Source organism: Nyctereutes procyonoides, unplaced genomic scaffold (genome assembly GCF_905146905.1).
Source record: "Nyctereutes procyonoides isolate TBG_1078 unplaced genomic scaffold, NYPRO_anot_genome, whole genome shotgun sequence".
Classification (NCBI taxonomy): domain Eukaryota; kingdom Metazoa; phylum Chordata; class Mammalia; order Carnivora; family Canidae; genus Nyctereutes; species Nyctereutes procyonoides.
Genome location: NW_026575031.1, coordinates 7,184,186 through 7,207,629, shown reverse-complemented (window position 1 = coordinate 7,207,629; position 23,444 = coordinate 7,184,186). Strand labels below are relative to the sequence as shown.

The window sequence follows — 23,444 nt, the reverse complement described above, 5'->3', positions numbered from 1 at the left end:
CCCAAACCCCCCCTCCCCCGCCCCCGGGCGGGCCTGAGGAGGCTACTGAGGGTTCTTGAGGATGCGGCCATGGCGGAAGTCATAGACATGGCGGCAAAGAAACACCAGCTCAGGGTCCGTGTCCTCGGGCACCGTGCGGTGTGGCGGAGTAGAGTAGTCTGCAGAGGGGGGCACCAGTGCTGTCTTTCGGCTCGGGAGGCCCTCGCCTCGGCGCTTGGCCATGGCACAGAATCTGCAGTGACAACACCATTTGCTGTTTTTACCACAGGCAGCTTTGCAGGAAGATCAATTCCTTCCCTACCCTGCCCAGAGCGCTGAGGCATCCCCTCCCACCCCTACGGGGGCTGCTGCTGCCTCCACACCTGTCCTGGGGGAGCACGTCTGCTGGGACCTCCCTCCCCACACCTAATGATTCTCCTCGAAGGTTCTCTGAGATCCATACCGTGACCACCCCCAAACGCTGCCCCAACCTCTCTGCTTCAGAGGAGGGACAATTCATTCTCCTACAAACATTAGAACAGTGAAAGGCGGCAGTGAGGAAGAATGCTCTGGGAGGTCAGGCCCTGCGAATGAGATCCTTTTGGGAATCTCAAGCAGCCCCTAAACAGCCCTGGGGAGTCTAAGGGGAGAGGCTAGCCAGAGGCGCAGGGCACCACCCACCTGCAGTACTCAGCAAAGGTCAGCACGTAGCACTTCTCCTCAATGCAAGCCACACTGTTCTGGTCCTGATGTCTTGACGCAAAGACTTCATTCTGCAAAGGCTCAAGGAAAGAGAGGAGAACGTTGGTATCAGGGCTGGCAGCACATAACTCCAGAAGCAAGGCAGACATTAGCTCTTCTGCTGGGACTCCTGACCTGAGAGAACTCCAGCTAGTGCCCAGAAAGCCAGGGAGTATCCCAGGAATTTCAGCCTATCTGCTCCTCACCCAGTGCCCACCCCAGGACACCCCGCCCAGTCCCATACTACTTGGGAAAAGCCAAGGGCCTGCTCCAGCAACCCATGCCAGGGGAGGAGAGCGGAACTGGTGCCCATCTCCTGAGGAGACGGAAAGCCCAGCAAGGGAAACAAAGTAAAAGGGAGCCCCGGCTGGGGACGGAGTGACCACACCGGATGATACTACCTCTCCTAACACACTGCTTGATAGAGTGCCCACGGGCGCCCGGAGTCTTTTCTCTCCTCCCTCCTTTTAAGAAAAAGGTTACTATTCCCTTTGAAACATAAATTGGGGCAGTGCTGGGAAAATCGGCTAAGACCCAGGCTGGTCTGTGGCATCTGAGATGACTATGACTTGACTGCCCATGGCTGCTTCTCCAAACCATGTTCTTGGGGCCACCACTTCTCTCTCCTGGACACACTTGCCAGGCAACTCACCTCGTGCATGCTGGGACTGCGGCCTCCCTGTAAGTGCTCTGGTCTGTAATACCACAAGAGGCTCATCATCAGTTCTCCTAGGGCAACAAGAGAAGCAGTCAAGGCTTGAGCTGGCGACCTCAGAGTTACTTAGACAGGCAGGAAGGCTGGGCTACCTGCCGTTGAGTATCATCCAACTTCCATACTTGGGCCAATCCTCCAGGCTCCAGACACTCACATCCCCTGCCTCAGACCAAGCCGGAGTCTGGAATGCTCTCAGGTATGGAGGCAGAAAGGGGAAAAGGTACTGACAGGTGAGGTAGGAGGACAGGTGCCCAGGTCCTGGTGGCTGGAAAGGTTAAAGAGCTGATCCAACCCAAACCACAGGGCCATCTGCAGCCCTAAGCAGTAGACAGATGCCGGCTGAGTGGAAAGCAGACTCTGTGCCAACAGCAGGAAGAGACTAGTGCCAGGTCAGACTCTGGGCAGGGGGTACCTGATTCAGGGTTCTCCCAGAGGGCAGAGATCTTGGCCACATAAGGTGTGGACGTCTTTCGTGGGCCTGACTTGAGGAGGACGGTGTCCCGGACTCGGATCGTCTCTCCATGCCGCTCCACCGCCTGGTAGCTCTTTCGGATGGCTGGTTCTGGTTCATCCTAACAAACCAATGATGCAGACAGGCTGATGGGGGCCAGGTTCAGAGTGAGGAGGGGAGGAAGGAAGGAGGGAGCAAAAGACATTCTCTCTTTGCTCTCCTCAGGGTAGCTGAACTACTGAGGATGGGAAATTGCAAAAGTAGTTTCCATTGTGGCCTCTTCTCCTTCATCCTGGCTTTCAGGGGCAGGATAGGAACGGGAACTCCCCATGGTTGGAGAAAGGACAAAAAAAATCGGAATACAGGTGGGAAAGTGGCCTAAAGCCCCTGGGGCTGTGCAGTGACCACCAGACCCCAACAGCCGGTTCTCTTGCTCCAAGCCCCAGCATCTAGAAGGTTCTCAAACTTCCTATTGGGGCAGTTTGCATTTGACCCTTAAACCTCCACTGCTAAGTGGTACGGCCCTGGGCAAATTACTTAATCTACTACTATGCCTCAGTTTCCCCATCTGTGAAATGAGTATAGAACATGGGATATGCACCTCACAGGGCAGAAGTGAGGACGAAAGCACCTTAGAAGTGCTTGATAAAGTTTAGTCGATACTTGTTTCATCAACCCAGAGGTTCCTGTATCGCTCATTTTCTCTGCCTATCCCAATTTTCCCTATACATGCTTATCCAAAAAACCTTCATGAAAGCCCACCATTTTATAATCTAGAACAAGAGACCGTATGATCGGGGAGGAGGAATAAAGACACTTCAGATGGCTTCCCTGAGGGTCACCGACAGAGATGGGGGTCAGCAGGTGTGACAGACTGTGTACCCCTCCCCTCCCCGAGACACGCGATACAGGATCGGCAGCGGGAGCTGGGGGAGCAGACTGGGCCAGCACGATCAGTTCCCGGAGTCTAAGTGAGCGGGACCCCTTGTCACCTCTCAGGCTAGAGCCAAGGGTTCCTGGGATTCCCTCACAGCAAGTCCCATGTCCCCACTGCCATCCCTCCCTTCTCCCATCAGCTAAGAGCTAGCACTCACCAAGACATAGACCGCCTTCTCACATGCAGCACCGACGGGCACCCAGCCATTAGTGCGGCGACGGCGACGGCGGCGTGGGCGCTGGACACGCGGCTGCTTGGGGTGGCTGGGCCTGCAGGCGGCCTTGCTCCTCGCGGTGTGCCTACAGCTGGAGCCTGTGCGCAGACCGGACTTGGAGCCGCTAGGAGGCTTGGCGCTCTGAGGGCATGCGCGGGCTACGGTCTGGGGCTCCGAGGTCGGTGTCTGAAGATGGGGGACGGGCTCTGCTGCAGGTGGCACGCTGGGCACAGGGCATCCCAGGAGGGGGTGGGCAGGTGAGGCAGGGTGGCCAGCTTCTGGGAGAGGAAATTCCAGCTGGCCTAGGGACCTGCAGCCTTCTGGGAAAAAGGAGAGAGGGGATTAGGGCAGGTAAGGACAAGCAGTAACCCCGCTGGGCCCCCCACTTTCAGAGCCCACTCCTGTCTTAATTCTAAGTGTCAACCCAAAGGTCCCTGAGCAAGTGGAGTCAGAGGCCTTTAAGGTGGATTGTCAGTTTGACTGGCTAGGGGTGTTTCTTGACCCTGGAGACTGGCCACAGCCCTCTCCATCTCCCCCTTCTAGCCTGAAAGAAGGGGAGGTAACGGGAACAGTGTCTCTAGCTCTGACTTTCTTCTCCAGGGCTTCCACAATGCTTAGGAGCAAGGGGAGCCAGAGTCAGCCCATGATATGGATCCCAGACCTGCCACTCACTGGCTGTGTGACCTCAGGCAAGTCACGCTGCCTCCTAGGGCCTTGCAATAGGAGGAGAGGCAAATAGCACATAGGGTGTCCTAGATGTTTTTATCAATGTATTAACTCATTTCATCCCTACATCAACCCTATATGGTAAGTACCATTACCACCATTCTGTAATCAAGAAAACCGAGACACAGTTACCGGCTTATCCCATGGTCACGTGTCTAAGGAAGTGGGGGAGAACACTTCACTCCAGGCAGTCTGGCTCCAGAATCTGTACTCAATTACATGCCATGTGGCCTCTCATATGTAAAGCACTCAGAATAATACCTGGCACATGGTGCTTACTGGTGTTCCAGGGCAAGGGGTTAGGGTCTTGGGTCCTCTGGATTAGGTGTCTAGATGTGGGAGAGTGGTACAAAAAAGAAGGAAAAGCCCAAGCAAAAGCCTGATCTCATTTCTTAGAGCTCCAACTCATGCCCAAACCTGAAACAACCAGTCTGGCCAGAGTCAACTGGTCTATAAAGTTGTTTTATAGACCCCTACAAGGAGGGTTGTGGGGTGGTGGTGGCAGGGAGAGGGCTGGTAAGGCCTAGCCTCTCACTTCATCAGCAGCAGGGCAGACCTGCCAGACAGGATGGCTCTGATCACCTCACTTCTACCCAGGCACCAGGGATGGAGGCTGGAGAGGCATGAGAGGACACTCCTAACAGTTTAGGGGGAAGAGATCATCATGGGGGTGTCTCATGGGCTGCAGTGCAAGCCTCTCAGGTGTCTGCGCCTTGCTAGGAAGGTAGACACCAAAGCCACAGGCCCTGTTAGCATCCTGTCTGTGCCAGGGTACTCTCTGTTCTTAGTGTGTGCCCACTGTTTGCCCCTAGCAGATGATGCTACATCTGGGTACTACCTCTCTTTCAAAGCATGTATGGGGAGGGTGAAGCAGTCCTACTGCAGCTGGCACCACCTACAGGGCCTGGTACCCGCCACCCTTCCCATGACCACTGAACTATGCCAGAGTGCAGATGGAATGGGCTCCTGGAAAGCAGAATTCTAGCTCTCCTTCAGGAAGGCAGAGGATTATAGGAGTAACTTGGCAAAAGCCCTATTTTCAATATCTAACTTGCTACTCAAGAATATGAGAATGGGTATCCCGATGGGGAGGGAGGGGTGGTTCCCCTGCCCCGGCCACTGTCACAATGTTACCTAAGTGCCAGGCCAAGAAATCTCCATACATGGTGGAGACAGAGCAGAGTTAAGAGCTGGACACGGGCTTGGAGCATGAAACCAGGGGGAGTCCTCCCTTCTTGGAGCCCCCTACCTCCCACATAGTAGCTAGACCTCAAGGAACCCCACCCCAATCCATGGCCCAGCCTCCTGGGACACCACAGCTGACTCCCTGGGAGATCCCACACCTAGGAACATTTACCTGCTGCAAAAGGCATTTTGTAGGGGCAGCCGCCACAGGTAGTGCCAATGTGGGTAAGAGATGGGGGCAACATTTCACAGATGCTGTATCCATTCACTCCAGTGTCCTCGCTAGAGCAGTAGCGAGAGCCCCAGGGAGGGTGCTGGAAAGGGGTGCCTGCAGGCACTGAGCTTGGTGCCAAGAGGAGCCCCTCGTTAGGTGCAGCCACTGAGGACAACTTGCCCTCGGGAAGCATGGGGCAGGGGGCATAGCCTCCACACTGCAGCCCGTCTTGGCTGCAGTACACGTAGAAGCTGCCCAGTGCAGTGAGCTCAGGCCGACCACACAGGCCACTGTAGTGGGCAGGGTTGCCAGGCATCGGCAGCGGGGACAGCTGGGGTGCAGGGAAAGAAGGCTGGTGCAGTTCCTGCTTGGGGGCAGGTGACTCCTCGCCTGGGCGCCCAGGCTCTGGCTTCAAGGCTGCCTGCCCACCCATCAGCAGGGGCAGGTGGGGGCGGAGCCCTAAGGGGCTTTCCAGAGCCTTGCTCAGTGGCTGGTAAGGTGGCTGGCTGGCTGGCCCACGAGGGGTGGCAGATGGCCATGGCTCCTCAGGGTGCCTCTGCCAGCCAAGTGGGCCCACCGCCTCCCCAGAGCCAGGCCCCTGCCGGGCCTTGGGATAGTTCTTGCCATGGACCTTATTATTAGCCCACTTTGGCCTCGGAGCCCTCAGCGCTGGTGGTTCTGCAGAACGCCCATCTGCTTCTGGGTGGGCACGAGGTGGCCTCAAGGGTAGCTCCCGCTCCTGGCTCAGCTTCAGGAAGGCAGCTGCATTCAGGCTGGCCAGTCTCTTGGGCGCTGGGTCACCGTCTCGACGGGCACCATCATCAGGTGCTGGCTCTGGGGACAGGTCCCGACTTCCTCCTCCAAGGTCCCCTAGCCGGGGCCGTTTCTTGGAGGAGGACCAGCCCCCAGCGGCTCGGTCACGGTCCCGGCTGCGATGAGGGTCGCCCCGACTGCGACGGGTGCCCACCAGGCTGCTGGCATCCTCCCGCTCCAGCAGCAGGTTATTGAGGGCCTCTGCATTGAGGGAGGCCAGGCGCCTCTTGCGGGGCTGGGTAAGGCCAGTGTCCTCACCAGATGGGGCTGGGCTCGGGGACTTGGGCAGGTCAGGGGGCAGCTCATCAGCCTCATCTGCACTCCGTGGGCCAGCCACATTCTCCAGGCGGGTCAGCAGCACTTTGCAGGCCTTGGGCTTCTCGGGTACCAGGGGGCGCTTCCGCAGCGGGTAGTTCTTGCGGCGCCCTGTGAGGTGTCCTGGGCTCTCGGGCATGCCTGCTTCCACACTCTCTGCCCCCTGCTCCATATTGCTTCCTTCCATCTGCAGGGGCTCCCGGCGGCCAGTGGGGCCCGAACTCAGCATGGGAAGGGACTTCCTCCGTGTGTGTGTCATGGAGTACTTCCAATCTGCGGGGCAGAAGGCAGGCAATGAGAGAAGCCCACCGTGACCTGCCCTGCCTGCTCTCTGCTCTTCTGCAGCCCATCCACTGTCACCGCCGCCCCCTTCAGTCACTTTGGCCTTGCCTCATCCCATCCACAGCCTGGATTCTCCCAAGACCCCTCTTCCAGAGTGCAAAGGTTCAGTGGGGTCAGTCTACCAACAGCTGTGCGAGGACTGGCTGCCCACTCTTCTTTTTAGCCTAGGGTCCTGCTTTGAACTAAGTAAGCCCTTCTAGTGCCTATGGAAGGCTGCAGACTCCAGGGTCAGAAGACAGAAGGCACTGGGGGCAAAGCTGTCAGTTCTCTCTACTTGTCCTTGTCCCACTACTTATCGCAGGTCAGGAAAAGGCTCTGAGGGGCACCTTGGTGGCTCAGTGGTTGAGCATCTGCCTTCAGCTCAGGTCATGATCCCGGGGTCCTGGGATCAAGTCCCACATCAAGCTCCCCACAGGGAGCATGCTTATCCCTCTGCCTGTGTCTGCCTGGTTTTTCTCATAAATAAATAAATAAAACCTTAAAAAAAAAAAAAAAAAAGCAAGAGGCTCTGAAAGACATTAAGCCAGGACGGGGCTTGGGTGTGGGAGCCCATCTGTTCCTTCAAAAATATTACCAAACCTTCCCCCACCTTGGGGCTTCTGAAATTGGCCACAGGAAGATAAGGACATGGACAGGAGCTAAGGTGAGGAACCTGCCTGCTGGGCTGTGGAGGAAAGCAAAGTCCAGCCGGTGGGGACACCCCCCAGGCATGTAGAGCAGGATGGCCATAACCGGGATCTTGCTGAAAAAGTCCCCTGAACGGAAGGCCTGGCTTTGAGGAGTCCATGGTCAGGAGAGGTCTCAGGCAGCCCCACGAGCCAGCCCCACTTTGGTTCAGATCCTGGGGAAGGGCGGCCCAATCTGTGTCTGTGCCTAGAGAAGGATGTCCCTAAGGCAAGGGTGAGCATTCCTGGGTAGGAGCCCCACATGACAACACACATGACACCCCCCCTCAGCCTCTATGAGTTAGGGAAATCAAGTATTAAAGAGAAGAACTAACTTGAGGCAAACCAACAAACCAGACTGGGGCTGCCTTACTAGTCCTGCCCTATTTCTCTGGTCTCCCTCCTGGTAGGCAAGAGATGCCAGGAAGAGAGGAGGACAGGGTCAGGGGTGGGAGCGGCAGAAAGCCCAAAACCCTGGAGAGAAAATGCCCATGACCAGACCGGCAAAGTGGCATCCCCTCACTTTGCTCGGCAAATACTCCCCTGCCCCCAACATACCTGGGGCAGCGTAGGCCCCTTCCCGAATGAGAGGCCAGAGCTGTGCTGTGTCCTGGAGGCTGGCATGGGCAAGGCAGTGAAGAACTGGCGGGGTTGGGGGTGGGGGTGGAGGTGTCAGTGGTCAGGGACGACCAACCGAGCTGTTCACTCCCCAACCCAAAGCAAGGTGCTGCCAAATAAGGTGCCAGACAAGGCTCTGCCCTCCCAGGCACCCTGCAACCCCTCCCCACCCCGCAGGCCCAGGCTTTCCAGTGAGATTTCCCCACCGCTATTGTTATTCATCCTCCCTCTCCCTGAGAGGCTGGGAGCAGTCCCCGCTGGGCCAGGATTTAACCCTGAAAGCCCCAAGCCTGAAGGCTCCCAGGCATTCCTGAGCCCTCCCCAGCTAGCTCCCGTGGCCTTGCGCCAGTGGCTGGGGTCACTGGGTACCTTCTCTCCACACACATGCTGTACTAGTTGAGAAAGAGTGCTCAGAAAACCAGGCTGAGGGCATCGTGGGTGTCAGGCCCAGAAAGGACTCGGAAAACTGGAAAAGGGAGGCAGCGTGCCAGGCGTTGCTCTGACCACGTGCGGGGCCCTGCTGCAGCCCAGAGAGCAGGCTGGGGCGAGACAGAGGCCCAGGAAGCAAACCCATCCCCCCCCCCAAGCCGAAGCACAGCCGGGAGGGTCCTAAAGAACCCCAGGAGTCTGCCAGGCTCCCTAACACCCCCTCTGCTTCCAATCAGGGTGGCTACCCCAACCCTGGTAGCTCAGCAGGCTTATTAGCGATGCCTCCTCTCACTCTCCAAAGCATCCTGGCTGCTTGCAATCCACAGACCCCCTTCTCAAACGCAGGGCACCCCTGTGCTGGAGAAGCCCCAACAAAAGGCACATCTGCATCTCCTAGGAAAGTTGAGGCCCAGCCCTCCCCGACCCCCGAAGGGCCTGGAGTCGGAGACAGAGGATTCAGGATTCCGGCACAGACCTCACAGCTGAGCGAGCACAGAAGCCACTCAACAGGACCCAAGTTACCAGAGGAGTCAGGCCTGGGAATGGCTGGGGGCCAAGGCTGAGGTCACCTGGGCTTATGGCCTTTAAGGACATGGATACCAAGTACGGAGCAAGGAGGGGCCAGATGGGAAAGAGTGAGCTCAGGAAGGTGCCCACAAGCCTGGCAAGCAAAAGAGCTCTTAGCGAAGAGATGGCTGGCCTGTCCCGATGGTCCCGTCGTCATCGTCATCACTGCCCCCCACCCCGAGTCTGCTGGTGGACCAGCTACAAGGGTAGACCCTGAGATACTCGCCCCCGCCCCAACAGTCAGAAGATCCTAGAAGGGAGAGGTTGGGAGGGGAGCCTGTCCCCAGAACTCAGGGATATGTTCCTTATGGTGTCTTATCCTGTCACCTCCCATTCAGCTCTGCAGTCCCTCAGAGACACCTACTGTCCTCGATCCCAGGAAGCCTCTAAATCACAGGGTGCAAGTCACATTTCCAAATCAAGCATAAGAGCCTCCTGCTAGTTTCCCTTGAATCCACCAAATCCCTTGTCACCAGCAAAAGAACTCTTAGCTTTCATGTGGTGCCTAAGGCAGCAATGTCACTCACCATCCTGAGGAGAGGCTGGGGTCTGCTGCCTGCCTCGCTGCACTCCCATCTGAGGAGAGCGGGTATGAGTCATGCTTTGAAGCCGGACTTGTGAGAACTTCAGCTGCAGCTTTTCCCTGGGGTGGGGCTGGGTGGAGGGGGCTCCCCTCTAACCTGCAGGGGTGGCCCAGCTCTAGGGGGGGCAGAAAAGCCTGGGAAAGCAGGACGTGTGGCTCCCCTTTCAGCTCTGCCAATCCTCCTGCTGTTCCATCCCCACCCACCAGCTAGACCAAGAACTTCCGACCACTGCCAAGAGACAAGGGTCCCTGGGCTCTCTCAGCACCACCCTTCTCTTCAGGTAGCCTTGTCCTCCCAGGCATAGATAGTCTAGGTCCCCTTGAGAGAAGGTTCCTAGGAGGGCCTCCCCAGGGCATATTATTGCTCACCTAGACTGTGTCAAGCTAGCACTACTGAAGAAAACCAGTCTGACTGTCCCCAGCTTTGATCAGAGAACAGCCAGCTGCCATGAAGGAGAGTGGCCAGTGTCCTCCATGCCAAAGACCTAGCAAACCACAGGTTGAAACCAAAATCACAAAGTGTACCTTAAAGACAGTAAACAGGCCATCAAAGGCGCAGCCAAATTGTCAATACCCCAAACTCATATCTGTCCAGGGCTAGGAGTCCTCCTCACAGAAGCAGAAAGGGAGGGAGGACTTGGCTTTTGCCCTTCAGCTGCAGCGGCCTCATGCCCCCCCCCCCCCCTCTCTCTCTCAAAGCACACTCAAGGTGCTGTTGTGCAAGGGAGAGTCAGAGGCCCGGGGAGTGTGGGCTGCAGGCACCACTGCAGGGAAAACCAGCAGGTCAAGCCCAGATCACTCCTGCCAGCAGAGATGGCCTGGCCCAGGACAGGAAGTCATGGGCAACAGTCCCCCCGCCCCCCCACACACACACCTTACTCAGCTGTAGGCGGTACACCCAGTCAGGACCCAGGACTCTGCCCCACTACCCTTCCTGAAACCTCTCTTACCCATTGCGCTTTAAGTTCTGCTTTTCAGGCTTTTGGGGTTATTTATTTTTCACAGGAGGAAAGTGTTCGGGGGGGGGGGGTCTTAGGCAAAAGCAGGCTAGGTGGTCACCTGGGTGAGGGTCCACAAGTGCCCTGACCCAAGCCACCTCCCTCCAAATTATACCCAAAGTCACACAATTGATACTGAGTTAAGCACTGCCTTCCTTTGCACTCTCTCTTGGCATAACCTCCCCCAAAGGAATAACAGGTTTTCATGAGCACTGAGTTTCTTAAATCTCCTATAAGAGAAGAAATGCAGCAAGAGCACAAAGGCAGGCTCCTGTTCATTTAAATGCAGTTGGTATTACTTCATGAAGAAACAAGTGAAGCTGCCAAAACTCAGGATAAATCCAGGTTCGGTCACGCTGGTATCTCTTGAATCCCCAATGGCTGATAAACTGGAAAGGAGCAAACCTTCAAGGGAGGCAGACCTCGATTTGCATGCCAGCTCTGCCCCTGGTAAGCAACTTACTTTACTTCCCTGAACTTCAGATTCCTCATCTAAAATGGATACATCAGGGGTGCCGGGCTGGCTCAGAGGTTTAGCACCGCCTTCAGCCTAGGGTCCCTGGAGACCCGGGATCAGGTCCTATGTCAAGCTCCCTGCATGGAGCCTGCTTCTCCCTCTGCTTGTGTCTCTGCCTCTCTCTCTCTGGGTCTCTCATGAATAAATAAATAAAATCTTTTTTAAAAAATAAATAATAAAATGGATACATCAGAAGGAACCTTAAGGGTAGTGGTGAGGATGACATTAGTCTCTGTGCAGGAGCCCAGTGGGGTAGGAAGCAGGCAGGCCAGCGTATCCCCCAACCCCGCCTTCCGGACCCACGGACAGAGAGCAGTCTGCCCTTGGTTTGGGGAGTTCCCCACACCAGGAGCCGAAGCTATCGAGGCCGTGAGAAATCTGAAAACCCAGCCTGCACCTGAACTCTGCTCTGCTTCCATTCTGCCAAAGACCCAAGTGTCAACCCCAGAGAAAGATGGAGACACTGGGTGGGGGGAGCTGTGGGGGATTCATTGCTTACAGCAGTGAGGAGACAGGGGCAGAAACTGTCCCAGCAAACCCTAACAAGGCTCTAGGCCTCTGGGAAATACTCAAGTGGATGGTGAAAGGCCCAGGGGATGCGGCCAGGTGGCGAGTATTTGCCAGCTCCTGCCATCTGACTGCTGCTTCATACGAGCACCCAGAGAGAGCAGAGCACCCAAGCCCCCCAGGTGCTGACCCGAAGAGAAAGCGGTGGCCTGGGCCGCTGGCCCCCCCATACCCCCCCCCATGCCTATTCAGCCCCATCTGCTGCGGGCACCCGACTCACTGTGCAGTCAGGCTGGGATCCTGCGACACTTGGGCAGGAAGCACCCACCCCACCAGAGGGAACTGGCTTGATCTGTCTGGAAACAGCTTGTTATATAGATTGCCTTCGGGTCTGGTGGCCATCTGAGGAGCTGGGTCCACCCTGGAAGGCACCAAGCCTATCAATGGCCTGTCAGACCACCTGCTACTCACACTTCACACCAAAGGCTCCCAGTAGCCCAGAGCAGCTGTGCAGCAAAGGTTCACACCCACCTCACCTTGGGTCTGGGACCTTGGCCAACCCAGCCCGGCACCCGGACCCCGTCCTGGCTATACCTGTCTACTCTGACCATCCTGGCAGGAGGGCCACACAGGCCCAGAGCTGCACCCAAATATCCAGAACCCCTACTTTCTTCTGGCTTCAGACACAAAGCCAGACACCCTGCCTCTTGTAACAGTAAAAGAATACAAATCTCAGTGGGGAGGTAGGGGAGTTTTGAGTCCAACTATGAACGGACTCTCCAATTTTATACGAGAATTGCAATTCAGTACAGGAATATAGGTAACAGTAGAGCTAGTGGAATCTCCTCCCTAGAAACTGCCAGTGCCCCTGCAGGTAGGGGCTGACAGAGAGAAGGTGTACCCCTACGATCTAGAAGTCAGCATACACATGTGGACCACTGAGCTAGGACAGCGGGCAGAGGCACTGTGTTACATCATGGTGCTCTGCTTTGAGAAAATCTAACCTGATAAATTAGAAGGGAATCGCATGCAATGCAAAAGTAGTCTCCGGAGGGTTTCCTTTAAGGCACATGTGGCTACCCCAGGTCATCTGCCTTCCCTGGCCTTGTCCTCCCACCCAGCCCCGGTGCACCAGGGAGACCTGAATCTACCAGTGGTGGTCGGCTAAGCCAGAGCACCTGCTGCTCACTGCCAGGCACACAGCATCTCCTGTGACCTTGCTCATTCAGCCAACATTTGCTGCCCTCTCACCGCAGCCTGACACAGCAGATGTGAGACCTGCTGGGGCTAGAAGCCACTTGGTGCTACTGCTAATCCTAAGTGGGCCTGGTTAACAGCTTGAACTGCTCTGAGCCTTGGTATCCTCGTCTACACAGCTGGGTTGTCGTGAGGATCAAGTTAAACGAGAACGTGTGCAAAGTGCCTAAGTGCCTAGCAGAATACCCGGGGTAACAAGAGGTGTTCAACAGAAGCTCATCCTCCTCCCTCCTCCAATATGTCAAGTATTAGGCCAAATGCTGAAAAAAACTTAAAACAGACTAAGAAACTGGAGCTTGGATGGGTAGGAAGGAGGCCGAGACAATGTGACACAGACTCTAACAGGGTGTCCTGTCCAGAGCCTGGTATGGAGCACTGCGGCTCCACAGCAATTTCAGAGGGCAGACGTGAGCCAGCTCTTCTCTCAGACACAGCTGAGGGCCAAGAACTTTGCTTCATAAATGTTTAGATGTAGGAAGAAGGAACAAAGAGTCCAAGTCCTGGGACACCTGGGTGGTTCAGCGGTTGAGCATCTGTCTTTGGCTCAAGGCAGCCCAGGATCGATCCCACATCCAGCTCCCTGTGAGGAGCCTGCTTCTCCCTCTGCTTATGTCTCTGCCTCTGTGTGTGTCTCTCATGAATAAATAAATAAAATCTTAAAAAAAAAATGTCCAAGTCCTGAGGCAGGAGATAAGTGCAACCGTTCCCAGACTCTCCTTCCTTGGTTCTGTGGAGGCTCACTCCAGCCGGAGGGACAAGAGGATTCCAGGCTAGGTCTCCCTCAGACCTACCCCACCCAGACCCTACAGGGCCCAGATTGGGCGAGAAGCAGATCTATACCTGAAGCAGGACTCATCTGCTCTGGGCAGTTAACGGTGTGGGAGAAATAACACAGCAATCGAGCTGGGGCACCCCAAAGCCCAGCAATAGGCCCTCAGCAAAACCAAGAGAAAATGTCATGCTTTTGATATACAATTTTCAAAAAAGACAAGAGCTCCCCAGCCTGCTCCAGGCACCTACTCAGAAGGGCAAAGCACAGGTGTTCGTTCAATCACTGGGACACTCCGGGAACCAACAACTTGGATTTCTAAGATGGTCCACCAAGACTGGACGTGCTATCTCTCGTCCTGAACAGAGGTAACTGGCTGGCCGGGCCAACCTGGGAGCCCTGCCCTCCTACTCCCCAACAGAGTGCTAACCTCCTGAATGAGCCAGCTACTAGGAACAAGACCCAAGACCAGCCCTTCCCAAAGCTAACAGAACCACAAGGCAAACCCTCCAAGAGTTCCTGAGACCTAACACAAATACCTTATAGGTAACTAATTAACTAAGTGATTAGTGCCACCCTCATTAGGATGCAAACTCCATGGGGACAGGTGGGCTCTGCCGGCCTTACCACGAAATCTCACCCGCAGGGCTTAATAAGAGCTTGTTGAATGAACAAAGATCTGGTTGCCCACCTGCTCCACCCCATTTAACATTTCTACTCCGGACTGATGGCATCACTTGGGAACTCTGACACCCCCCCCCCCATGCTCCCCTACTCCCAGGAGCCCACGTGGCCTCTTCAGTGTAATCAACAGTTCAATAGGGCTACTTTGGGGAAATCTCTCCTATTTACATAACACAACCCTCTTCCACTACCATCCTCTTCTCTCACTCCCCCAACTTGCCCAGCTGTATCTCAGGAAAATATTCCACTTCTTAACCCAAAGCATTAAGCAAGCAAGGGCGGTACTTAGAGGCACACTGGTATCAAGACGAACGTCAGGGATATTCAGGCAAACTCAGCAGCAAAGAACCAGAGTTAGCATTATCAGTCTCCGAATCTCTTAAGTGTGCAGGGTAGGGAATTCCTGATTCACCACAGAGGCTTCTAGTCTGACAGGATGGCTAATGTTTGTCAAGCACTCACTGCGTGCCCAGCACCACCCTGAACGCATAACATTCACTCTCATTTATCCTCGCAATAGCCTCACCAGGGGGTTGTTACCATCTCCTCCCAATGAGGAGAAACAGGTACGGAGGGGTAAAAGAACTTGGCCACCCTCCTGTGCTGTGGACAGCAGAGGCAGGACATCTGGTGTCACTCCCAAAGCCCACACCCCCTCTGCAACACGGGACAGCTGCCGGCTCACAGACTAACATTCCAGATCAACTTGCACAGACCATTTCGCTTTTCTGTGTTGTTTTAATTATTGGTATTAACATCTTATTCATTTTTCCTGATTTTTTTGCCACAAAGGAACTGAAGCTGTACTCCAATTAAATGGCATCGGTGGGCCGGCCAGAGAACATACATATAATTTTACAAATTGTTCCTACAGCAAAGTCTGCCCAAGGCCCCAATCAACTTGCACATGTGCTTTGGAGAAAAACCCATTTCATATCCTGGAAAGGGGTAAAGGCTTCGAAGATATGTTGTCTTGGTTTTCACAATAAATCCAAAAGAGAAGGCTATAGACTCCCCTACCCCGCATCTCACCACATCTCTTGAACCAGATGACATCTTCCTCCTGCCCGAAACTGCAATAAAGATTAAAATTTGGTCAGCACACTCCGAACAGCCACCTTAACATTCAAAGATGTATTAACTGCCCCATGGCTACCTCTCTTCGGGCTGAGTAAATCTAAGTCCTTTCAGTTTTCTCTGAAGATCATCTCTTTTAATCATTTAACCCACTTTATAATTCTTTTCTACATTTTGTCCAATCTGTGTGAAGCCCTCTGGGCACAGGGCAGGAGACACCCCTCGCTTGAGGAGGGCCTGCCAGCTCTGACTCTGGTAGGAATGTGACTCCATCTTCCCTTCTGGCATGAAACAGTACCCTAACACCTTTCCCATGATTTCTGCAAAAATCCTCCAAACCCTAATAATTCACCTGTGGCCAGGTGGGAATGTGATTAAGAAACTGAATCTCCCTCCCTCCCCCTACCCCATCTTAGGGAGGTTTCTGCTGGAAGAAGGGCCCAAGTGGGCGCCACTCCTCTCCTCTGAAGGCAGGAAACTGAGAGCCCCATGGTGAGGGGGGACAGCAAACAGGCAGCAGAGATGGAAAGGAAGGAGGAGCGGCCCTCACCACTCCAGGTGAGATCCTGGGGTCACAAAAGGCGGAAGCATACCTTAAGGTCCTACCTACCACCATAACCAAGGGCAGTGGGGTCAAAGCACCTTGCCACCCCCAAATCCACTGGAAAAGAAGAGGAAATGAGAAAAAAAGAAGTAGACACCAAGTTCCTGCCTGGCATTGATCCTGTTAACTAATCATTTATCATTTTTCCGTTCAGGTAACTTGGTCACGGTGCCTTGGAAAAAATTCCCATTTCAAATCTCAGAAAACCTCCGACACAAACCCATTCTTTTATTCCTGGTGGATCAGGCCTGCCAAGGATCTCAAGGACAACGTTTTTGTGTTTTTGTAGGACCTGGAGTCAGGTGGATAACCAACCATTCTCTGCAGGTGTTTCCCACTGGGAAAAATGGAATCTGGACGAAAATCCTTCCCAGAACACAATACAAAGTCCTGGATATGACTCCATCCCGAGGCCTGCTCACCAAACCCACAGTCCTCTGGTCCTGAGCTTCTACAGCACATCACCTAGGGCAAGGCACAAGGAACCAATCCCCCACCCTCCCCACTGGAAGCCCAGGGCCTGCTGCTGCAGAGCTCAGCTCAGCTGGGCAAAGCCGAGGGGGAGACTGGAGCGCTCAGTGCAGCTGAGGGGGCTTGTCCAGCCAGCTGACTCGGAGCAGGCCTCCTCCTCCCATTAGCCGGTTTACTGCTCATTAGTGGTAGTACCAGGACGTGGGCAGGGGAAACATAAAGGAGCTGAAATTCAAACCGGCCCATTTTATTCCAGTTAGGTGCCTCCCATAAAACCAGGCAGGATTTCATCCGCCAGGATCTCCCTGGACCCCTGACCTGGGGAGGTTGACACAGCCCAGAGGGTGAGGAGCTGCAGAATGTCAGGGCCCAGGGCATCAGGAGGTTGGGTTTCTAATTTTCATGAGCTCTTGAACCATCTCTGGATCTTCTGTCTTTTTCAAAGTTAACAAGCACTCTAGCCATGAGCCGGCCCATCGAGTCAAGGCCATGGACCCCCCCGGAGCAGGAGTGATGGGGCTGCCCTCAATTGTGGAAGCACTCTCTTGTCCCTCCAAAGTCTCCAGTATAATGGCAAGTTCACAAAGAAGTGAGTCTTGCCAGACTGTGCTAGCAAATTCCCATAAATACTTGGGCCAGGGTAGCACTGCTTATGTAAAATGCTTCCCCATTGAGAGATGCTGCTTTATTTACATTCTTCACAACCCATTCATAAAAAGGAGGCCCTTTAATGTTGGGGCTGTTCATATAATGCTCCATAAACCCAGCAGCTTCAGCTGGCAGCCTTAGTTCAACACAGGCTACCTCTCAACTCCAGAGACTTTTTCTCCCTTAAGATTTTTTTTTCTTTAATGACTCACCTTGCGACAGGGCGCTGAGGCCAGATGTTGCTGAAGCAAGGCCAAGAGGAATAAGGACAGATAAAATGAAAACACACAAGGCCACCCGAATTCTGGGAGAGAGAGGTGGGGAGAGATGAAAATCAATAAACTGAAAATCTCCATACAACTTCAATGTGAAGTACGTGTACTGGGAGGCTGAATTCCTTCCAGGGTTACCGAAACTTTGTGGATGTCAAAACCATCCCCAACTTAAACCTCTGCGTACCACAGAGAGAAGAGGTATGGAGAGGATTTTTTAACAACCCCCCCCCCAAAAAAAAGATGAGGGCTCCTTCTACATTACATATGAATAAAACAGTCATTTTCTCTGCTGCTTCACAGATGGGTTCCAGGGGCTGTTGGATCCAAAAAGAGCACGACTGGCTCAGGGTAATGAAACTCAGGCAAACCCAGGAAAAGAGGAAGAACTATGTTGAAGGACTGTGTTCTAGGACGCACAGCAAAACAGCCTGCGCAGCTGAGGAGAGAGCCCAGGAGATGCATTCGGAGGTAGCCAGTCTCCTGCTTCGGTAGAAGCAAGGAGGGAGAAGTAGTAGGGATTTTTTTTAATTGACGGGAGCGGTCTGCATTGCCATGGCAACTGTGAGGGGTGGCCTTCCCGCTTGGAAGGGAAATGCTGGCCCATTAATCATCAAACTGGGGCACAAAAGGGAGGTTTGGGGGAAAGGGGATGGATGCAGAATTTATTTTTTTCACTGTCTAGACTCAAACCAGTCACCAGTTCTCTTTCCCATTTCCCTCATGGTCCAAGGTTTGATGGTAAACAAAAACGGAAGTTCCAAGAGAGCTGGGATCATGACTTTCCCTTCTGATGGGTCCAGCGTGGGGCTGATAGTGCCTCTGATGTCAGCGATAAACACCTCTTCCAACGCCAGTCAGAAAAGTCCGGTCCAAGGGCCAGACCCAGGAATCTTTTTTTTCTGTTCTCAAAACCATGTTTTCTCCCTCATTTACACCCAGGATTGAGAAGAGATCAAACATATGGATTCATTTAGCATGGACAACAAGGAAAATTGCATAAGAGCAGCAAAGTCGGGTGGAGAGAATGGCCTGGTGGGGTAGGAAGAAAACAGGATTACAGCCCTTTTCCGATTCACGTCTATATGGTGTCATATGAGCAATCCACAGGACAGACTCTCCACCAGCCAGAATGTCAGAAACAACAGCTAAGTTTTATTTGTTCCCCACACTAAGGCACCCCAAACATGCCCTATCTATATGCCTTTGACAGAAAAGGTTGGAAACCACCAAGGACTCCATACTGAGCATTTCTTTGGAAGAAGGGAAGGTTTCCCCTGTTCCCAATCAGCCAACTGCATTTATTCATTCTACAAAAACAACATGCCGAGCAATATACCAGAAGTCCTAAAATATTCTCCCCCCCACACCCAACACACAGGTTTAACACTCATACTGTCCCTGCCTTTAAGAAACTTCCAACCTATAAAACCACTCAAGAAGACACCATGTTGAGGTGCCTGGGAAACTGTTAGTTAAGCATCTGCCTTCAGCTCAGGTCATGATTCTAGGGTCTTGGGATGGAGCCCCGCATCTCACTGAGCGGGGGGGACCTGTTTCTCCCTCTCTCTCTGCCCGCTGCTCACCCTGCTCGCCCGCTGCTCACCCTGCTCGTGCTTACTCTCTGTCAAATAAATAAAATCCGAAAAAAAAAAAAAAGAAAAAAAGAAGACATCATGATAAAAAGTACAGACAATCTCAGAGGCAAGCAGTGTTGCCCTGGAGTGGCCTGAGTGACAGCAAAACAATGACAACTAGGATTCAGGTGGGAAGAGAGGAAGGCAAAAGGCACCTCACTAGGGACAATGGGAGAAACCAGCAAAAGCAAAGATGCGGGGAGGTAATTGTACCTGGGGTGGCTGGGGGAAAGCCTGCATGGCTAGAGGAGAACCGTGGGGGATCTGTCTAGGGTCAGACTGCAGGAAGAAAAGAACCACAGAAAGTGTGTGGACAAGAGAATGACACAGGAGACGGAGTGCTTTAGGAAGAATGATCCAGCAGCTGTGTACAGACTAGATCAGAAGGGCCAGAGGAAGCAGGAGGGAAAAGGCGGCCAGGACAACACAGGCCTGCCTTGGGGACGGCAGAGCAACAGAAAGGAAGGAGATGGGAAAACCAGACCAACTCTTCAATGAAGTAAACTCTCCAGAGCAAACCCTCCCAAGCACCTGAACAGACGAAGAGCCTGTCAAGGTGGGCAACACTGTTCTGGCAATTCCCCCTTATACTCCAGTGCTCACCAGGTCACCTCCTTCTGACTGCCTCCAAAAGAAATCACATACTGTGTAGCCCTAAAGGAGGCAAGAAGGCCCTGAAATTCTTCATCATTCTCTGAATCTTAGACATACAATTAAATCCTCTCAGAACAAACGTTAGTCTCCTGCATGAGATAATACCTCCCTTTCCCACAAGCCTCAACTCCACCCAGGCTGGGGTCTAGACCCTTCTGAGGAGGGGGTGGGGGGGTGTGTGGCAGCGAATTAACTCCACGCCCTTACTAAGCAAGGCTAATACGTAGCTTTCCCAGGGTGGGATTACAGCCAACCCCAGCCAGGAGCAGCTCCTAACCAACCAAACAGCTACCGGAGGTGGGACTTGAACCCAGAATCTTGGCAAAAGTCAACATTGGAAACAGTCTCAGTCTCCCGGTCTTTGCGATCCCAACTCTTCAAATAGGTATAGGGTCCCATGAGGCGCCCAGAGAGTTCTGAGTGGGTTTTGACAAATGGAAAACAGCATCCAGCTTAGAACCCATCACTGGTGGGGACAGGCACTCAAGAGCTTACGCCTCCGGTTCCCAAGTGTCCTCTAGCTAGCCAAGGACAGCTGTGTCCCTCCAGGACATGTGCTCCCTCTAGGGCCCTTTTCTCCTTTTTTTCAGAAGACACGGGAGTAGAGAGGGTGATAGGAAAAAGTATCTCAGATGGCACAAAGGAAAAAGACCGAGAACCTTTTCATTTAATCATTAAATTCCTGCCTGGGTTTATAAACTCCAGCTTCTCATTACCCTTTGTGAGTACCTTCTTGGCTAAAGAAAAGTGCTGAAAACAGTTGTGGATGGGTTGCTGGGGCACGTTTTAGGGGGCATCTTCTAGTCACCCAAATCCCACCAGTCTTCTGCCCTCTTGAGACTGTCGACAATGGGCGGCTAGATGTCCCAGGTGGGACTAATCCTCTGTCCATGGGCACACTCTGCTTGCTGAAACTCCTCATTCCTAGCAGGCTCTAGAGTGTCTCACCAGACTGTTGCCTAACCCGGTAGCCACCGGCCAGGCCCACCGTGTGCACAACCCCACCTCTGCCCCTCTGCTCCAGCCGGGTCGACCCCACTCTTCCCAGAACCCGCAGGCGATGCGCGGCTGGAGCCGTGAACCACTGCCGCAGCTTCTCCCGGCGGGCACCCTGGCCCCCCGCAATCCCTGGGGCAGAGTCCGGCCCTGCCGCCCGCCCCTCGGGGTGGGTGGCTCGGACCTGCTCCCCTCCCCGACGCCACCACCTGCGCCCGCTCAGGCGCCGCCTTTGTCCGGCGCTACACCGCGGAGCGGGCCCCTCGGGCCCGACCTGACCTGGCCCCCGGCCCCGGCGGAGAGGCGGAGAGGCGAGCAGGGCCAGACCAGGCCGGGCCGCGAACACGGGGTCCCGCTGTCACTTGGAGGCGGTCTGACAACTTCGATCCCCCCGCCCCACCTCGGACTCGGCCGCCGCTCCGCACGGTCTCCGCCGGGCCTCCCGCGGCCCACACTCGCTTCTCGAACCGGTTACCTTCCGTCTTCCGCGCCTCCCTTCCTCCCAGGCCGATAGGGTCGGGTCTGCACTACCCCCGGCCCCAGTGTGGCCCCCGGCCCCAGCCCCCCATCAGCAACCACCGGTCAGCTCCCAGCGCGGGAGGGCGCCCCCCACCCTGGGCGGGCGATCCCGCGGCGCCGCCCCCGGCCGCGGCCCCTTGCCTCGGGGACCGGGATGGGGGAGGGGGCGCGGCGGGAGGGGGGCGGGGGCCTTGCCGCCCGCGCATTCGGAGGCGAGCCCGCTCCACCGCAGCGAGGAAACGACCGGCGTCCTCCCGCCCTCCGCGGCCCGGGACGCCGCGCCGCCGCCGCCCGGCCGAGCTGCCACCCTGCGGCCGCCACCCACCCCGCCCCCAGCCTAAGAGGCGAGCGGCCCCCGGGGGCTGTCACCTCGAGGCGCGCTGCGCTCCCCGATGGCGGGACCGTGGCGCCGGACCCGGGGGAGGGAGGCGGCGCGAGCAAGCGAGCGGCCGCACCTGCTTCGCGTCGTCCGTCCGTCCGTCCCTTCCCGGGCTGGCGGGGGCGGCGGCGCGGCGCGCTCGGTGGGGCGCGCTGACGGGCGGCCGGTCCTCTCCCCTCCACTCGTCCGCCTCCCTTGCTCGCTCCCTCACGCCTGCTCGTCCCTTTCCGCCCCCCCTCCTCGACCCCGGCCCCTAGCTCACCCGGACAGCGGCGCGGACGGCGCGGCTCTGGGCGCCCGCAGGCCCCGGCCGGGCTGGAATCCGGCGGCTGGAACCCCCCGGGGGCGCTCAATTCCCGGGCTCCACGCTGCTGCGTCAGCGCCTCCTCCTGGGGGCCGGGGCCGGGCGGGCGGAGCGGGGGCCGCGGCCGGGCGGGGCCGTCGGGGGGGCGGGAGCGCCTGGCCGGGGCGGGCGGACGGCGGGGGCCGGACGGGCGGGGCAGGCAGCCGGACGGGCGGGCGGCGGGGGCCGGGCTCCGGGATCCGCTACGCCGCTCGCGGTTCCCCCACAAACTCCCCGAGAGCGGAGCCTCCGCCGCCCTCCTTCCTGCTTCCTCGTCCCCAGCCAATCAGCGGCGCGCCCCTCGGCCAGCTCCGCCAATCAGCCGCCCCGCCCTGCGCTGGCCCCGCCAGCCAATCCGGCCCTCGGCTCCCCCTCCCGGTCTCTGACCAATCAGAACCGTGGGTCGGTCGTCCCAACGCAGGGGGCAGCACGAGGCGGCCGGGGGAGGCGGTGCGGGGAGTGGTGGGGCCTGGGGGGAGGGGTACGGTGCCAAGGGTGGTGGCGGGGGGTGGTTTTCTTTGCCGGCTTCTTGGATTTTCTCTTCGGTTGCAGAGCCCGAGCCGATATCCCATGGTGACCCGACCCTGGAGCCCCTATCCCCCAGCTGCTACCCCCCCCCGAGAAATTTTATATCGCCCCCGCCCTGGCCGTCACCCCTCCACATCCCCTTTCCCCCTTCTCCTCCTTAGCACCCACTGTAGAAAACTGCGGGCCGAGAAACACCCCACCCTCGCCAGCGGCTGCTGCCTCCAGGGCAAAGCCTCGGGAAGACCAGCCGAAAAAAATCAAGCGAGGACAACCCCCCTTTCCTGCAGAAAGGGCCCCAGACTCCAGCGAAAGGGCCCCGACTGCTGAGAAGCCCCTCCCGCCCTTGCCTCATCTTTCCGACTTCCCTGCCTGCCACGTCTCCTTTCCTTTCAAGCAAGGTCGGTCCTAGCTCGGTAACCCCTCACCCGCATCTCTTTTTCCTCTTTCTCCCCTTCACCTACCGCCCCCCACTCCAGCCCCTAATTCACCTTTCTCCGAAGCAGAGTGTGGAACCCTCATCCATTCCCAGCTGACAGCAGAGCCTGGTCTGTGAGTCCTTGACACCCACACACCCTCTTCCACCACCGCGGGCAACGTCTGAGCTCTCCGGGGGAGGGGGGAAGGGGCGGGCAGCCTGACAGCCCCGGCTGGACTCCCTCCCTGGCGTCCCCAAGCCAGGATGGGACCAAGCGTGGACACTTACCTGGCTTCCTCCGAGTCACCGAATGCTGTGGCTCCGTCTCACACCCACAGACGTGCCTTTCCAAGCCCAAGCACGCTCGCGGGGTCAGCGGGGTGGGTGGGCACAACGGGCTGAGGTCACACGGAGGTGTGGGAGGTCCCTGGGAGGTGCGGGAAGGGGCCGCGTCTTGGGCAGCTTGTGTCGCCTCAGTCGGCAGAGGGCTTCACTTCAATAAGCACTGGCTGTGCACATAGTAGGTTCTTGAGAAATGCTGAGTCCACCCCAGAACAAAGCCTCATTCCCAATTCAGGCGGGGGAGGGGAGCTTTGGGAGGTAAAAGGAGCAGCAGCAAAAAAGGGTAGTGTCAAGTCACCAGAGCGCTGGGAGCAGCCCGGGGAGGGGCTGGGC

General features: G+C 56.0%; 1 protein-coding gene across 9 annotated transcripts; it reads right to left on the bottom strand.

Annotated features, from left to right (window-relative positions):
- On the bottom strand, positions 1–23,202 carry BAHD1 (bromo adjacent homology domain containing 1). 9 transcript variants are annotated; one of them, XM_055316710.1, is made up of 9 exons: positions 22,843–22,941; positions 17,239–17,330; positions 15,247–15,299; positions 5,121–6,563; positions 2,981–3,357; positions 1,848–2,007; positions 1,373–1,449; positions 661–761; positions 2–232 (listed from the first exon to the last, which is right to left on the bottom strand). In XM_055316710.1, exons 3-9 carry the CDS (start codon positions 15,251–15,253, stop codon positions 43–45), a joined length of 2,355 nt encoding a protein of 784 aa, XP_055172685.1. In that variant the 5' UTR covers positions 15,254–15,299; positions 17,239–17,330; positions 22,843–22,941; the 3' UTR covers positions 2–42. The 9 variants fall into 9 exon arrangements, with proteins under 9 accessions (XP_055172682.1, XP_055172685.1, XP_055172688.1 ...); XM_055316711.1 differs by having other exon boundaries at positions 3–232; positions 15,259–15,299; XM_055316707.1 differs by lacking the exons at positions 15,247–15,299; positions 17,239–17,330; positions 22,843–22,941 and adding an exon at positions 7,289–7,505 and having other exon boundaries at positions 1–232; positions 2,981–3,354.
- Positions 23,203–23,444: the final 242 nt, after the last annotated feature.

Bases quoted from the DNA above. Each gene is read 5' to 3' on its own strand.
- BAHD1 (XM_055316705.1), bottom strand. From the start codon at position 9,511: ATGACTCATACCCGCTCTCCTCAGATGGGAGTGCAGCGAGGCAGGCAG. The intron at 762-1,372 runs GTGAGTTGCCTG...TCTTTCCTTGAG, and splicing joins GCAGTCCCAGCATGCACGAG to CCTTTGCAGAATGAAGTCTT. The intron at 233-660 runs GTGGGTGGTGCC...TTGTCACTGCAG, and splicing joins ACCTTTGCTGAGTACTGCAG to ATTCTGTGCCATGGCCAAGC.